The sequence below is a fragment of the Antennarius striatus genome, chromosome 22 (assembly GCF_040054535.1).
Source record: "Antennarius striatus isolate MH-2024 chromosome 22, ASM4005453v1, whole genome shotgun sequence".
NCBI classification, from domain to species: domain Eukaryota; kingdom Metazoa; phylum Chordata; class Actinopteri; order Lophiiformes; family Antennariidae; genus Antennarius; species Antennarius striatus.
The window spans coordinates 4,352,501-4,369,753 of NC_090797.1; the positions used below are offsets into that span (position 1 = coordinate 4,352,501).

The 17,253-nt window shown below is 43.9% G+C and overlaps 2 protein-coding genes across 2 annotated transcripts in view; one reads left to right on the forward strand and one right to left on the reverse strand.

The window, feature by feature from the left end:
* The window catches only part of lrtm2a (leucine-rich repeats and transmembrane domains 2a), an 18,231-nt gene extending 1,493 nt beyond the window's left edge, over positions 1–16,738 (forward strand). The window contains exons 2-7 of the mRNA XM_068307379.1: positions 4,172–4,344; positions 13,682–13,908; positions 14,000–14,125; positions 14,420–14,508; positions 14,840–14,997; positions 16,212–16,738. Of these exons, the coding sequence (XP_068163480.1) occupies positions 4,266–4,344; positions 13,682–13,908; positions 14,000–14,125; positions 14,420–14,508; positions 14,840–14,997; positions 16,212–16,738 (1,206 nt within the window). The 5' untranslated portion in view covers positions 4,172–4,265. The remainder of the gene's footprint in view (positions 1–4,171; positions 4,345–13,681; positions 13,909–13,999; positions 14,126–14,419; positions 14,509–14,839; positions 14,998–16,211) is intronic.
* The window catches only part of cacna2d4a (calcium channel, voltage-dependent, alpha 2/delta subunit 4a), a 64,760-nt gene that overhangs the window by 26,888 nt on the left and 20,619 nt on the right, over positions 1–17,253 (reverse strand). The gene's annotated exons all lie outside the window — the stretch shown is intronic.

Genomic DNA, 17,253 nt, shown 5'->3' on the forward strand with positions numbered 1-17,253 from the left:
TTTATTAGACTCCTAGTTCTTCTCTTCATCTTTCCATACTATACTAAGTCTTTTTAATCAACCATTAATATATTTGATTACTTGATGTCTGTGTTAATTGTTACCTTGATGCTCACACTATAGCTTGCTCTAAAACACCGTAGGCTAAACTTGCTGTTAAAGGGTAAAACAAGGACTGAAGAGGTGGTTTGTGACCTTATGCTAACGCAGTTGGTTTGAGGTTCTCCAAGCTTGTATCTCTCTGGATTAGCCACCAGTTAATGTGAATAATCTGAATATCATCTCAGTAACACAGATGCACCGTAAACATGGAGAAAATACTAATAACCACTAATTAACTCCAGCTCCGTTTCTAATAATTTAACTTGTTCAATAGATACATATCTGAATTCAGGAGATACTGATATGCTTACACAATTATAAAGATGTATGTCAACAATTAAAATGCATCTACACGATGCTGTTCCCACTAATAGCAAATAATCTATCACTTTGCTACATTAACCATTCTGTTCCTTTAGATTTGACTTAATAAAAATGCTACACAAGCTTAATCGTATTTGTTTTCATCATTCTCTGCATATGTCTGGCATGTGACACGTGTGTGTATCCACAGGCAAAGCCTGTTTTTTTTTTTTTTTGAACGCATGTGCACTCTTACAATTCGTGAATATGTGTCTACATATCTACATGCATCGTGTATAATTACGTAACGGTACACATCTTTGCACCTGTCAGCATGTATGTGGCTGTATTTGTCATGCAATTAGAATGCGTTTACGTGTGTGTGGGTATGTATGTGTGTGTGTGTGTCTGTGTGTGTGTTGCGTTGGCCCAGTCTTTTCCCTCTCGTATGCAGAAAGCCATTAAAAATTGATTTGGGGGAGCTCGGCTGTCTCTCTGGCTTTGTTTGCAACCTGTGCTGTTGCACAGGTTGCACACACACACACACACACACACACACACACACACACACACACACACACACACACACACACACACACACACACACACACACACACACACATGCAAAACACCAAACACAACAGCAGGTATGCATTCTCTTTTCCCTTTGCGTTGCATAATAGGTCCTAATTTGTGAAATAATCTGACACGAAGCTTGACGCACCTGCCAACCGCCAAATGGTAGAATTAGAATTAAAATATAATCATCAATGTTTTATCATTCATATTTTGTAATTACAAAGTCATGGTGATGGTGCGGCTGCACATTTTGGATGTGGATTTACTAAAACACAAATTTACAGAGGGAATAGTAGAACCTCTGAGCCTTTTGTCATCAAAAACAACCTCTATCAGCGCAACACAAACAGCTCAGACCAAACCATGTCTGTTGGTCTCCACTCCTTATCTGAGCCCCTCTGGACGTGTTGTTAAATTTTTGAAGGAATGTATGTTGTGTCTCTGCTGAAGTCGCTGCAATACCCTGCAGAATATAAATCCTGCTTAAGTGCAGACAGGAACCAGTTTGGGAAATAAACACCATGGAAAAATAGCGTGGAAAGTGACGAAGAGAGAGGAGGAGGAGGAGGTGTTACTTGATTCCCCTTTATGCACTCCACAAGTATTTACACGTGTGTGGGTGTGTGGGTCCATGCGTGGCCTTTTGCCACTCCAATGTCCTGGTCGTATTGATAAAAAAAGCTTTCTGAGAATAGCCTAATGTCCATTTAACTTCAAGGGAAGTGATGGTCCAACAGCGACATGCGACTGCATGGAGGTGACCTACCGTTGCCCCCCGCAATTAATAATTAAAGGATGATTCTGCCAAGATTGCACACATGATTAAAATTCTGGCACGTGATGAGAACAATATTCTTCCGTGTGCATGTCTAAACTCTAAATGTTATTTCCACTTGTCACCTGTTTCCATTTGAATAAATAAATTTAAAAAAGCAATGAGAACAGAAGCAATAAATGATGAGATGCGAACTGGAGGCTTGACAATAAACCCATTTGGTGTCTTGAGAGATTCAGAGAATTCAGCAACTGGAGTGATTCGACCTTCTGCTTGTAAAGCAAACACACTGCTTCTAAGCCAAACTCCTAAAACAGCTAAGCGATTGTAAAGTAAATAAAGAAAATCAAACGAAATACGCAAATCCATGATTCTTTCAAGAAACGGTCATTGATAGTAAATCAAGGATGGACTTATAGATTGTAATGACTTTTTTCTGCCTGAGAATGCTGCAGAAATATATTTTTAAAATGAAAACATCCATAAAGATGAAAAATGCTTTGCTGCGTGATATACCGTATAGTCATAAAAAGAAAGCAGTGCACAATGCAAATACTACAATAAACTATAAATAATAAATTTGCAACAGAGAGAAAAATCTTCCTAAAAAGCTCAACTCGACTTATTAAATGAAGCTCACGGGCTCATTAAACCCAGAAATATCCCTGGTACACATCTGGGTTCTTTTGTCATTGAGAGGCAGGGAGACAGGGAGGGAGAGAGGGATGAGGACGGGTGAATACTGAAAGGTGAAGGTCATAATTAAAGAGAGATGATGAGACGGTAGAGAAGGAGATGCTGGAGAGGAGGAAGCAGTATGCAGAGGTATAATGTAAAAAAAGGAGAGCGCTGGCAGGTTAGACAAGCATTTTATATGTTGTTCAGTGTCTGGCAGGTACTAATAGCGATAATTACAACACAAATAGCACCTCCGGGGTGCAAATACACAACCTCACACTTCACACACGCTTACAAGATAAAACAATTTGATGAGGAGGAGAATTTTTATATCCTTTCTTTAGCACTTGTTTTTACCTCGCCTCCACGCCTGGTGTTTACTGCCTCAGCCATACTTTCCTGTTATCCTTTCATCAGCCCCTCTTCCTGTCCTCTTCTACAGTTTCCTCTGACTCACGTGGAACCAGTTGTTAATAACTTGTTGACACGCCGAGCAGATTGACGAGTGTTACTTTTGGAAGTGAATGCGGTTGTCTTTCTGTCTGCTCCCAGTATGGACAGAGGGATGTGTGTCTGTCTTCATCTCCATCGCTCATTCTCTCTCTTCTTTCCATGCATCAGTTTTATCATCATGCCACTCTGGATCATTTGTTCTTTTTATTCTTGGTGCAAATGCTGATTTCTCTACCAATATATGCAAGATTTGTCAATGCTACTTCAGAGCAAAATAGTTGCATGCGAAAGAGCTCACTTGTGCTTTTGAGCCTCCTCCACAAACAACAAAACAAATGAACAACAGCCTAATCTGATTAGTGTGATATTTCACACACTACTAATTGGGTTTTGGGAGAAGACGTTTCTCACAGCAGCGCTCTGGCATTTTGAAAATTACACTGATTGGCCTGAGAGTCAACTGAGTGAAACAGTCATTTGGAATTGAGGTTCCAAAGAGCTTTCTCCAATGGTAATTTTCCACTTCTAAAAAACAAAACAAAAAAACAATGTAATGAATCAACAGCGACAAGAACATTCATCTTTTTCAGATGTGTTTCATTGGACTGCTGTAATTGATACAGCTTTTGCTTTTTGAAACTTTTATTATATTAAGAAAAAAATAGTTTTGTCCAAACATTTCCATGTGCTGCTTTATGGAATCAAAAACTCAATGTCCTAATATATCTGGGTGTCTGGTTTGTTCCTAATAGCTCACACGGATCGGGTTCAGTTTGGGTTTACTGCAGCGAGGCGAGCTTTACATATTCAGCGGCGCCTCTCGTCCCTTGCTGCCTTGCTCAAGGGTAGCGCTGCAGCGTCGCAAACTCAAACAGACACGTGCCACTTTCTATTATTCTTCCCATGAATTCCTTTTATTCCTAGCATACCTCTGTGTATTCCCCAGCTCATCTCTCTCTCTCCCTCTACCTCTTCCATCTCTCTTCCGTCTCCCACTGTGTCATTCTTTGTCCATCCCTGTGCCAGACAGTCGCAGTTGGGGAGGGGGTCTGTCTGTGGGAAAACTGTGCAAACTGCCAAAGACACATACATCCATTATTTATGCGTATGAAATAGTGTGTGTGTGTGTGTGTGTGTGGGTGTGTGTGTGTGTGGGGGGTGCAAACACATGGCATCATGCTCCTTCACTGCTGCTGATGTGTTTGAGTCCATTAGTTTTCATTCATTCACGTTTTTTCTCTCTTCTTTCTCTCTCTCTGTCTCCCTCCCTCCCTCCTTAAGGTGTTCTGGTGTATTTTGGAGGCAGCAGATATGGCTGCTTGACGCCCCGGTAGCCCCGCCCCTCCGAAAGAGGAAGGCTACACAGCTCTGTGTCATGCCCCCCCACATCCACACCCCTGGGGGCATCGGCCTGCCCCTGACCGGCTCCACCGCCCACAGCCTGGTGCGACCTGGTGAGTTCACGTAAGCATGAATAAGAGAAAGATGAGAAAAAGCCGTCAAGAAAATGAGAACGAGCGCCCGGCTCTGAGTCAAATCTGCTCTTTCTTATTCCCGTCTATTGGCGCCTAACTACACATGAAAGGATGAATACTGTTTGTTGTTGTGACAGCTGCTAATGTGAGCATGCCCACCCACCCACACACACACACACACACACACACACACACACACACACACACACACACACACACACACACACCTACACACACAAAGGGCATTGGGAATGCAGCGGCCACACGCCAAGTCCTCCAGTGAAATGCCACATCCCTGTGTGTATGAATACAACCAGAATAGGGAGAGGATGATTGACAGAGAGCTCCAGCCACACTTGCTTCTTGCATTCTTCTCCATTCAATCGTCACATTTCTTACTCACATTTCTCTTGGACTTCCTACCACCTGTGATCTTCACCCAAACCATTTCTCTTTTTTCTATCTTATTACTCGGGGTACATCCCATTACAACAAAAAAACAACAACAACAACAAAACAAAAAAAACACATTTAGACATGCGACACATCTGCTATCCAGGAATTCAGTTCATAGCTAATAGGCTAATGTGGAATCAGATTATTTTTTTCTTTTTCATGATCTGTTTTAATAAGTATTTAAGGTGGCCAGTCGTGGATGACCACGTGATGCACCAAAGAACACCTAACAGAGATCTTCACCTTCCCGTTGGGGAGGTTATTTTTCTCATAGGTGTCTTGCAATAATTCTCACACCAAACCTCTGTGCAACACCAGGGACACTAAATAACAGGCCAACACTATCTGTCAAAACCTGCACACACCCACATAGCACCTCTGAGTCGATATATACGCCTCCCCCTGGACCTCTCAGCCTCCCTCCATTCTAATCCCACTACCTCACCTCTTCTCCTTTGTCTCTTCGCCTCTAACGTTTCCATCTCGTTTGACCAAATAGGCAGTTTCAGGGTGCCTTCTATGTCATTATGTTCTTACAATCAATGCAAGAACAGTTTCTGTATTTTCAATTCAAATTTCTTTGTTGACAGAATGTGAATTATCAGCACTGCCAAGTGTTTTTATCAAGTTTTACAACAGGTGTTTTCTTTTTAAAGATTTCTTTCATTGCAAAGCTTTCCAAGATCCTCCGTGCTGTCGCATTCAGACACACAATAAGAGGAAAAATGGATGGTTCAATAAAAGCTGAGCTAAAATATATCTCAAATTTATAGCATTTCCATCCAATAGCTATCTGTGCAAACATTTGATGGGCTGCAAAAATCTAAAACTAAAGTGCAAACCCTCCCAGTGGCAGACAACATGTCAACAAGTTTTGGCTGATTTAGCACAACTATAATGAAAAACTGTGTCCTGCAGGAGACAGGAAGTGATGTGGCCTGTCTACAAGATGGAGTTATTTTAAACCATCAAAATATGAAGGACATTTCCAGAAACATTTCCATTGCAGTTTGTTCTTTCTTCATAATATCCAAAATTAGTCCAAGTGGTTTTATGATATGTAAATGTTTTGCTTTTTCCCCCCAATCTAAAAAAGATTTCATGATGTGAGGAAATATCTTGAATTTATATCAGTTTTAATTAAACAATGCAACTAAGGAGCTTGACTAAAAATCTATTTCATGGCAGTTAGGCTGTAGCATGAGAAGCTTTAGCGGGGATTTACAAATGCGATACGCTATTACTAAGACACTAAGTTTGACAGTCATTGGATAGAAGGTTGTAAAAATCTAGATAAAGCTTTTCCTTTCAGTTTCAAATTTCAGGTTTCAGTGAAACATATCTGGAGTTAAACGTATCAATAAGTTCAGTTCATCGATGGGTTTTGGTCCAAACTGCAGATAATTCTAGAAGGTACACAGTCAAAAATGATGGAATGAATAGGTAAAAAAGGACTTGTAATGTTGAGTACACAGATAATAAGATATCTATTTTTAATAATGTGATAAAGCTCATTTATACCACCTTAATTAACTATGTATGAACCATGAAACAGTATCCAAAAGTTCCAAAAGCTTCTTTAGAGGAAGAATTATTATTAGTGCTGAGGTTTCTTCAGATGTTTCCCCCGTTGAGTAGTTTTGCCTCACTCAAACCGAGGATCTAATGACAGATGGTGTTCCGCAGTGCGTGATTTGCGATGGCATTAAATAGAATAAACAACAAGAGTAAAAATAAAGTTACCCAGAAAGTAAAAGAGCAGCAGAGCAGAGGAGGAGAACATAACCTGTGAGCTACAGAGACAGTAGGGTTAGAAGGAGTGATAAAAAGACGGAAACCGAGGGGTGGAGAAAAGCAGGGAGGCAGATGAGAGATCAAAGAGACGTGGTAAAAGGAAGACAGTGAGGAAAAAGAGGGATGAAAGAGGAGAAGGAACGGGTCTGTGAGCGACACGACGACCATATGGTGCCTGGAGGCCTCCGCGATCGCAGCAGACAGTCTCATCTGACACAACAAACACACACACCCGCACACAAGCAGACAGGAATCCATTCCTATTCACACACACACACACACACACACACACACACACACACACACACACACACACACACACACACACACACACACACACACACACACACACACACACACACACACACACACACACACACACACACGCACACGCACACAAGCAAACACCGTAGCTTATCCCGCTGGATTGTGTGTGTGTGTTCATGTAACTTGTCGCAGTCCTGAACAGAGCTGGCAGATTAACTGGCCACATAGCTTATAACCAAAACAGAGCCGGAGAGAAAGAGAGGGTGAAAGGAGGGAGGATTTGGGTTTAAATGAAGACCTAATACACCGACAGAAACATTTGGCCTGGAACAGAGCAGTAATGCAGTGACTTAGGTTAGGTTGTTGCATTACGCCTGGAGTACAGCTGTAATGCTCTTCAGAGGCTAAACAAACAGCAGAAGGTTTGGAACGGGGCCATGGTTTAGCTGAACGCGCTCAGAATTAGCATTTCGTCTGCCTTGCAGTGGCCTTCGCTTTGAATTGATTGGATGCATTTCCTGTTTAGCGCCCGACTCTTCAAACACATCGGTCAGCCGGGAAGGCGATTCATCGCCGGGTCGTTAGCGGCTGGTGGCACTTTACACCCCTGCTGGGATGATGTTGGTTTGGCACGAAGCCGCGGTAGTGTGTGTGTGTGTGTGTGTGTGTGTGTGTGTGTGTGTGTGTGTGTGTGTGTTTTTTCTTTAGCATCAGGTTTGGACTGCAGCCTGATCTCTTTAAATAGTGTTATATGAGACTTTGAGTTCTAATGGAATTACAGCTTGTTGGGAAACCATCCAAAGCATCTGACACCTACGTAATCAATAGCTATTTTATGGTTATTGATAGATGAGCAGCTAAACAGGTGCACAAATTCATTCCTCAAACAGCCAATGCTTACACAACAATGTTTCTCAATTACTTGACAACTTGAGCTTTGAATTTTAGTGTTCTTGGAAGCATTGATTTTCTTCTCGGTACGTAAACATATTCGCTCCTGGCTTTTCCCGTCCGACCTCCTCAGTGGCTTACGATCAAGGAATTAAAGTACAGATTGTCGATGAGTTGACTTTACGTCAGTGTGGATGCCGGCATCATGTTAGGAATTAGAGGATTTCCTGCTCCTGAGGTGACCTTGATCCAGCTCCGGCAATCCACAGTTCATGCAAGACAAACCCTGCAGATACACGACTGCTAGAACATCAGCTCTGGTGCAGGTATGCAGGAGAGTGCTGCATTAACTATACAAACAAGATGAAGGCCCTTTTACAAAGGGCAGGGGAGGGATAAAAATGGAAAATCCTCAGCACCCTACCAAAGGGCTCTATGGCTCCAGCATGAAGCTGAAGAGACGATAATATCAAGCCCCATTCCTGAGAAAGAGAGATTTTTACTTTCTAAATAATCGTAGAAAATGGTCCTTGATAATATAGCCATTTGACAGACACTCCATTTGTCTTGTTGAACACTCTACAAGTCTCTGAAAAGGGCATCCAATTAGACAGATAAGAGATCTCAAGCACTGAAAACTTCGGCGTAATATTAGGATAATAGCGTCCACTTCTCCTTTATAAAAATAGAGTGGATTGAGGCATTAATAACAACACAAATAACTAAAGCAGTGTCATTAATACTACAACGAGTCAACAGTGTGTGTGTATTTGTGTGTGTGTGTGTGTGAGCTCTGGATCAATGCCATCCATCTCCCGCGTCCCTTAGAAGGGACTGGTGGGACACATTTTCACCAGTCGCACGTCCACAGCAGAAGACAATCAATCCTAGTCACACTGATGACATCAAAAGCCAGGCGTCCTTGGTTCTCTCGCTGGTTTCTGACGGTGTTCAGCCTTGGATTGAGGCGTCTGAAGAATGCAACACAACATCACGGAGGAGACAGTGTTACGGTAAAATACTAGGCTTTGCTGGAGATGGCCTCGAATTAGTCCTTACAGATCTTCTGTCTCCTCTTTCTCCCTTGTTCCTCTCCCTTTATCTTGGCCTCTCTTTGTCTTACCTGTCACCCCCTGCTAATTGATAGCCATTACTGCGATAACAATGTCATCGTATGTCACACTTTTCCCCACGGGACGTGCTTTTATGTGTTTGTCACCGCAAATTGATACAGATAGCGTGGATTAGAGAGGCAGATGAGTCGACACATTAGCCCATCACCTCCTTGAGTCAAAATAATGATCCTGTCTCACTGGTGCAGGATTCATCCTGGGGTAAATGGGGAGATAGGAGTAGGGGGATAAGACTGGTGTGAACAGAGAGAGGGGAGAAAGACACAAATGGAGAAAGAAAATTGGAAGTGATGCCACAGGGGTGAGATTTTGGACGTTGATCGTTCCTCTCCTCATCACTCTGCCAGCAGGAGTGAAGCCTGAACTCCTCTACCCGTGCTCCTGCTTATCCTCAGCAGCTGTCAAAGAGCGTGTGTGTGTGTGTGTGTGTGTGTGTGTGGACACAGCTTTACACGATTGTGCCCTGGAGTTACGGAAGAAATGCTGTGTGTGTGAATGAAAAGAGATAACGTACGTTCAATGATGGGATTCGACGTGAACCACAAACTTCTCTCCCCCCTTGCCTGCGCTCTTATTTTGAATGACCTCTGCGGTACCTGGTTGCTACGGTAACTCTGCCTTACCTCACCAGAGTTGAAATAAGGTGGTGGTACCGCCGGGACCTTGATGTATGTGTGTTCTCTTATACCTCTTTACTCAAGTCTGAGTGGATAGAGAGACCTCACATGGAGCGAGACGGTGCGTTCTACATAGTGTTGAAAAGGGAAACATTGAAGGTGAACAAACACTCACACACACAAACAGACACACACACACACACACACACACACACACACACACACACACACACATTGGCTGGCTATTTTCCATCTGATGGTGAAGTGAGGTCTCGGGTTTCAGCAGCTCGGACAAATTCCACAAAGGCTGTCGCTGTAGAAGAAGAGGCTGCACAGTGTGTTGAAATGACTGGAAAATAACACAATATATATATGAGAGGCTATATACATACGCTGAATTAAAAGTTGACCAATACGTCATCTTTAAGTTATCCTTCTGCAAGGTTGCTGGAACCAATCCCAGCTGACATAGGGTGGCGGGGCGGGGCACACAAGAAATCATTTAGCACAGAAAGAATCAGCAAAACAAGCTCAGATCATCCGAGCGCTGCACAAACGGTTTGATTTTAATGCTAAGCAATAATTCCCACTGAGAGCCTTCAGGGGTCGTTATCTTCATGTAGGTGAAGACATGCTGTAATGTTTTACAAGCCGGTGCCGGGAGTCACACGAGTCAAATCTAAGCCGTGCTGTAGCAGCGGCAGGATAGATTTGGGTCAGACTCCCGCGTAGAAGACCATGTGAAACATTGAAGAGGAAAGAAACGGCAAACGAGCGTGTTGAAAAGAGGGCAGCTGATCGCTCAAGTAATTAGATACCAGCCAGCCTGTCAGTTGGATGGAAAACAGCTCAGCCTCCGGTCACACGCAATAGTCTCCGTAACAGAAGTGCCTGTGGTGATGACATCCTAGCCGGGTTCAGTGTCACCCAGAGCCCCCCCCCCCCGGATATTAGCTTACAAACAGCTGAGGCCAAAAACTTGTTAAGCAGTGTTGCCAAGGAGACGCTGTCAAACATCACCACATTTTCAGGATGGAAACAAAAAAAAAAGAAAAAAGACGTGATCATGGATTCTATGACACATTTAGAAAACACTGTTGTGTTTGTATGTGTATCAACTTAATTCACAGCTTAATCCTGCAGTTTTGTACAGATGTAGACAAAATACAACAAATCAAGACACACTTGACACTTAATTATACCAGCTTTGAATACATGTATAATTTGTACCCAATTTGCGATTTAAAAGTAACAAAACAGTTTGAAAATGACACAAAGACAGTAATAATTTAAGTATTTTCTGAATATTTCTAAGCCAAATTATTGACATTGCAAAATCTTGGCTTTCAAATCTTCTAAGAAAGAGTCGTTTGTGAAAACTAGATGTGGGTGTTGTGAGTTTTTCAGGCATTTATGCTCTCAGAGGTACCCCAGAATTCTCGCTCCTATCAGGTCGGAACGTCTTGTTGCATTTTGACGCCTTGTCTGGGCATCATCAGCCCACGTTTGGCATAAAAAATTCAGCACTTTTCCACCATGTGCTTGGGAATTTTTGTAAAATATTCACTCTGGAATCTGAATTAAAGTGCGCAGAACTGTTTAAACTTCTTTGGACCAAACCTCCTCTGTATCTTCTGACCATGGTTGAAAAATTTCCTTCTGCTTTGGCTGCATGGAGCGCTGCAGCACAGAGGATTTGGAGCGGCTAAAATAAGCCAAAACAGCCACCTCCTCCTCCACAAGAGCAGCTAAAACCACTCATAAATGTTAGAAGATTGGCTTCAGTGCTGAGGAATGCTAGGAGGGGAAGAGGGGGAGTCGTAGCATAGTAAAGAGTAAAGAGTAAAGAGAAAGAGAAGAGAAGAGAAGAGAGGGGTTCCTCTCTGGGGAAATGAAAAAAATAAAAGGAAGACTTTTGCAAAATAAAGCCTTTATATCTAACCGTGAGAGATAAGCGCACAAGAAATGGCTGCAATTCAAAATATGATATGATAGGATGGAGAAGCAACAAAAACACAGATGATTTGTCTGTGCTTGCCTCCCTTCCTCTCTCTCAGTTGTGTAACAGAGGTTATTGTCCTCACAAATCTCCTCCACGACCATACTACACCTTTTCAAACCTGTTCGGGAAAAATTCCTAACAGCTTTGGAGAAGAATCCGACACATTCTCACTGATCTGCTTCGGTGAAAGACTGGCCGTCTGAAGCGCTTCCACCACATAGTGAGACGACCCAGGATGCTTCAAGACCCTTCTAAATATCTCCTTTCTTTCGTTAGAAGCGTTCGCTTTCACAGGGATTAGGATTACACTGTATGGAGAGGAGAAATGATGGATACAGGGGCAGGAGAATGTTTGCACGTTCATCTTTCCCTCCAGGCCACTGTCTTTTACTCTCTGGACAGTTTTTTGTTCAGAATGCAGGATGAAGCAGCGTCCTGGCCCGAGGAGGTCAAATTCTGTCAAGCAGGTAAAAAGATGCTATTTCTGACTGTTGTCAGTGCAATTTATCAGAAGTAAACAAAGAGATTCCGCAGCTCTATTTATATTTTTCCTCAAACCACTTTGACATTCTAAATAATTTATCATTATTAATGATAAATCAATTTGCTTAAATGTGGGTGTGGTGAAAAAAAAAATCCACTCTCTAGTTTGATTTTGATAATCTTTCTGATGGGTTTAAAGAGAATAAAACATGATTTTAATTGGATATATTAAGCATTCTCCCATCTTTCCCTCTTGATGAGCTAAAGAAGCCCCCAAGGGGAAGTCAGTTACTTAAGAAAAAATGAATTTCATCAGTGTTTTGATATTCATCACGTGGGTTTAGTTTTTTTTAAATACCTCAATGTGGACTGGGCAGTAAAGGGCTGTTTCACAGAGTTTCATCACGCTGAGCGCCAGACGGCCGATATGCGTGGTGAAAGGGAATTAATTTTCGAATGTGTGTCGGAGGAACGAGAGAGAAAATGAGAAAAGAAGGCAATTTTAGAGAAAAAAACAGATGGACTAAATTACAAACGGGAGTGAGCGAGACATAGTGTGACAAAAGGAAATGGCATGCTGTGTAATAGATGCTAATAATATGCAGATGATGCAAGTCCGCTGGTGTAGCCGTGAATCTTGTCAGGAAGTTAAAGTGCTGTGTCTGGAGTTTAGACAATAGTTTAGTTAATATTATGCTTTGTTGGTGCTCAACAGACACACACACACACACACACACACACACACACACACACACACACACACACACACACACACACACACACGCACGCACACACACACATACAGAAACACACACAGAGATAAAGTAGCATAAGTAGACTGATAAACCATTGGATGAAAACAAAGTCAGCCACTGTAACAAGACTCTAAGGGAATACAGAGCAGCTTTGAGAGACTCTGAGTGAAAGAGAATGAAAAAAGATAAAGAGAGAGAGAGAACAGCAGCATGGAGAGAGAGATGTGCAGAGAAACAAATAAGCATGGAAAGAAAGAAATGAAAAAGGATGGATGGGTGCAAATAAAGAAGAAAAAAAGAAGCAGAAAATTAAAGGTGACGCGTTATCTAAGAGCAGAGAGACACCAAACAGAACGAAAGAAGAAAATGAAAACAGATCACGGGCGGAAATGATGACATGCCTTTGCAGCAGTTGGATGGAAGACAATGAGGTGAAAATGTAATGAAATAAAGGGATTTCCCTCGACTGTCACTCAGACCGCCTGAAGCACACAGCATGAAGGAAAATAACAAATATACTACGGCAACTTTTCCCCTTTATAGTGGTCAGTTAAATTAGATGAAGGAAAAACATAACCCCTGACACAATCAGGTGGAATCATACATCTGTGTGAGTTGACGCAGAGTGAGTTGAGTCCAAAAGTACTGAATTAACAAGCATTTAAAAGCATTTCAGAACCACTTCTGTCGTATAATGTTATTTCAGGTCGTCTTCGTGTTTCAGTCGTCCTCTCACATCGAAAACAAGGGAAATTATTTTGCAATATATTGCCCAATATGTGACAAACAGATTATTTGACACACGGTGTAGGAGGACCGTGTGTCAGCTGAACACACGAGAATCCGCCTCTGCCTTGATGTTGACACTAAAAAGAATGAAATGTTCACGTTTCTTCGGTCTCTCCTTTCCTCCTCCAGTCTTCCTCGGTGTGGTCTGCCTCCTGGCAGCGCTGCTCCCCGCTGCCTCCTCCTGCCCTCCTCCTTGTCTCTGCTACGCCGATGGCCTGGTAGACTGCGGGGGCTGGGGTCTCTCGTCCCTGCCTCCCCTTCACCTCCTGCCTCCGGGGAGTCGCTCCCTCCTGCTAGCCAACAACAAGCTCGCCTCGCTGGGAGCTTCAGCCTTCGCTAACCTCTCCTCTCTGGAGGTCTGTAGCATCACCGCTTTTCCACTCGCTTTCATTTGGAATATTCGAGTCATCTGAGTGTTTTAATGTGAATTAATGTGGTGAATTTCAGGAGCTGGATCTCTCCAACAACTACCTGGATAATCTACCCGCTGGATTATTCAGAGACATGTCCAACCTGACGAGACTGACTCTGCACAACAACTCCCTGACAGTAACAGACAGGGAACTCTTCCAGGTAGCCGCCGTACAACGCCGTCCCACGTTTCAAACAGAAAGATATGGACTATTCTCTCACAAAATGCAGTCAGTGCACCAAAATGCTATAAATATTTCGGCCTGCAGGTAAAGCTTGTGCCGCAACTTCACTCGGGACCTTAAATTAAACAAGATTAGTCCATCAGGTGCTAGCTGTGCCTCTTGGCAACAGTGAAAGGAGTCATTAATACTAATGTGAGATATGGAAGTACTGCACAGTACTGCGTATGAGTAAAAGCGGGTAAACAAAGAGCTCGTTTTGATGTTCCTACAGGGTTTGGGGGGTCTGCAGAGTCTGGATCTGTCTCTGAACGGTCTGTCCTCGGTTCCTCTGGGGCTCCTGGACGAGCTGCAGGGCCTCAGGTAGAAAACGACACATTCTGTTCACTGGAATATTTACATAAAGCTGCTTTCAGAGAGAAAACCGCTGCAGCAAAGTCACTTCATTAACCTTACTACAGCTAGGACACCAGAGGTCAGGGGTCAGCCGCCTGACAACAGTCTAGTAGCACAGGATGATTATGAAAGAAGTGGGGTCAAACTGCAGAATCCAGAACGAAAGACTTTTATAAAAAAAAATATTTCCACCTATGATAAGAAAGGATTCCCTGAATATTCCTGCAAATGTAGTGGATGCCTCTTAAATACCTCTTAGTATCAGATAAATGTTCTCTTTGTATTCACGATGTCATAGGTGGCTGTCTCTTGCGGGTAACCGGCTTCACGGTTTGGAGAGGGCGGCGTTTGAGCCGCTCGCCAACCTCCAACACCTGGAACTGGGACACAACCCTTGGGAATGTGACTGCAACCTCCGTGATTTCAAACACTGGATGGAGTGGCTGCTGTACAGAGGTGGGCGTTTGCTTTGACGTGCGATTGGCTGTGAGATGGGCGCGTTTGATTTGAGTTGGGTCACGGCACGACTTCGCCTTTGGAGATGTGGCTGCATCGTCATATTGCTGCAGCCATGCGTGAAAGCGCACCGCCACGCTCATTGTGCCTGCGTTATCCACGTGTCTCTGCAGGCGGTTAATATATCAGATAAGCACTGCTGCTCTCCGCTCTCTCTTCATGTGTAAAAATCTCCATTCACCTCAGCGCCTCGGGTCTCAGCTGCCCCGTTAATGAAGCATCTCTTCTCCTTTGTGCTCCATTCTCTCCCCCCTTCTGGGCGCCGTTCTCCACCTCCAGTTTGATGCACTTCAGATGAGAAGAGATTCACTCTGGATGTGATGATTTAATAATCATCAGAGCAGCAGAGAAAATTAAAATGGGACATTTTGCAGTGGAAGATGAAAGCGTGACGGCTGCCGTTAAAAAGGGGTTGATGTTGCGTTGGAGAAAGTGAAGACAAAAGCGCAGAGCCGGTGTGAAGCGCTTGGAAACGGGAGTCTGTGCTGACTTCCTCCCCTTGCACACAGCTCAGATGCTCGGAGATATTTTGGAGAGCAAGCTCCGTTTAAAGGGGATTATTTTATAACCTGCTGAGGTGAACACATCCGAGGGCAGAATGCCACTTTCTTAATTCTGCTTTTCTATTATTCTCCCAATTTATCACATCGTTTCTCTTGTTTCGTGCATCTGAGGGTGCAGATCAATGGCTTTCTAACACGTGACCTCAAGAGGAATACTATACGGGGGGATAAATCCTGCATGTGGTGATAACAAATTAAACCCCCCACCCTCCAGCTGCTTTAAGGACTTAGTGACTCAGATATTCTCACTCTTCCACACATATAATCGAGCTCTGCCGAACTAGGCATGTGATCTAATGAATTATTGAGGGGCTTAGTTGAGGCTGTCTCCAACTTAGTGTCGAGAGCGCTGCAAACTGTATGTGTGTGTGTGTGTGTGTGTGTGTGTGTGTGTGTGTGTGTGTGTATGTGTGTGTCTGTGTGTGTCTGCACTGATGTATGACTCATCCTAGTGTTGGTTCAACCACTCTCCTCTCTGGCTTTTCCTCTCTAGCAGTTAATTAATTGGTGGTTCTTTACAGGCATAAGGCATTTTATAAATGACCTCTCCGTGTTCCCCCTTGTCTCATCACCTCTGTCTCACTCCTTCAGGGGGGAAGGTGGACGCGGTGGAATGCACGCTACCGAAAGATCTGCGTGGGCGAGACATCCGCGGCGTACCGGTGGAAATGTTCAACTACTGCCTCCAACTTGAGGATGAGAACGGAGGAGGAGGAGGCGAGGGATCCCGTCCCGGACAAGGGGGCGTCCCTCCCTGCAGCAGGAATGCTGTAGGCCCCAGCGGGGCCACGCCAGTGTCTGATAACCGTAACTCTGGTGATGACTCGTCTTCGAACACGGGAGGCGGAACAGGAGGAGGAGGAGATGCCCCAACGGATTGCGTGCGCTCCCGTTACCGACCGGTGAGCGTGCGCCGCGCCATCGGCACGGTGGTGATCGCCGGCGTGGTGTGCGGCATCGTCTGCATCATGATGGTCGCGGCCGCGGCGTACGGCTGCATCTACGCCTCGCTGATGGCCAAGTACCAGAGAGAGCTGAAGAAGAGACAGCCGCTAATGGGGGACGGGGAGGCCGACGTGGAGGACAGGGAGGAGAAACAGATCTCTTCTGTGGCGTAGAAGAGTGACAAGGCGGGGGGGGGAGGGCTGGCATGTGACGGGGGTGAAGGTTGGAAGGGGTGAGAATTAAAAGGGCTCAAAGGAGGAGAGAGATGGCAGAGCTCGCTTTCTGCACACAGACAGTTAAGGTATCTCTCCATCTGACTCTCAAGCTGACACCTTTCTCCCACATTTTGTCTTCCTCTCTTGGTCCTCTTTCTATTTTTATCTTTCTCCCTCTCCATCCCACTCTTTCACAAACACACCTTATCTGTCCCCTGACTTTCTCCTCCATTTGGAGGCATTCTCACTGCAGTATTTGTTACCAATCATCCCAGCTCGCCTACCAGCCACCTACTGCTGCTCTTGGCTGCTGCTGAATTTAACATTATATTGGCTGAGAGGGGTAAAAAAAAATGATTTGGTACTCGTATGAAACATATCATTGACGCAGTTACAAGACGCTTGTGATGTTTGTAAACGTTTGTAAAACTGGATTGAAATTTCAGGGATTTAAAGCATGCATGGTATCAGTT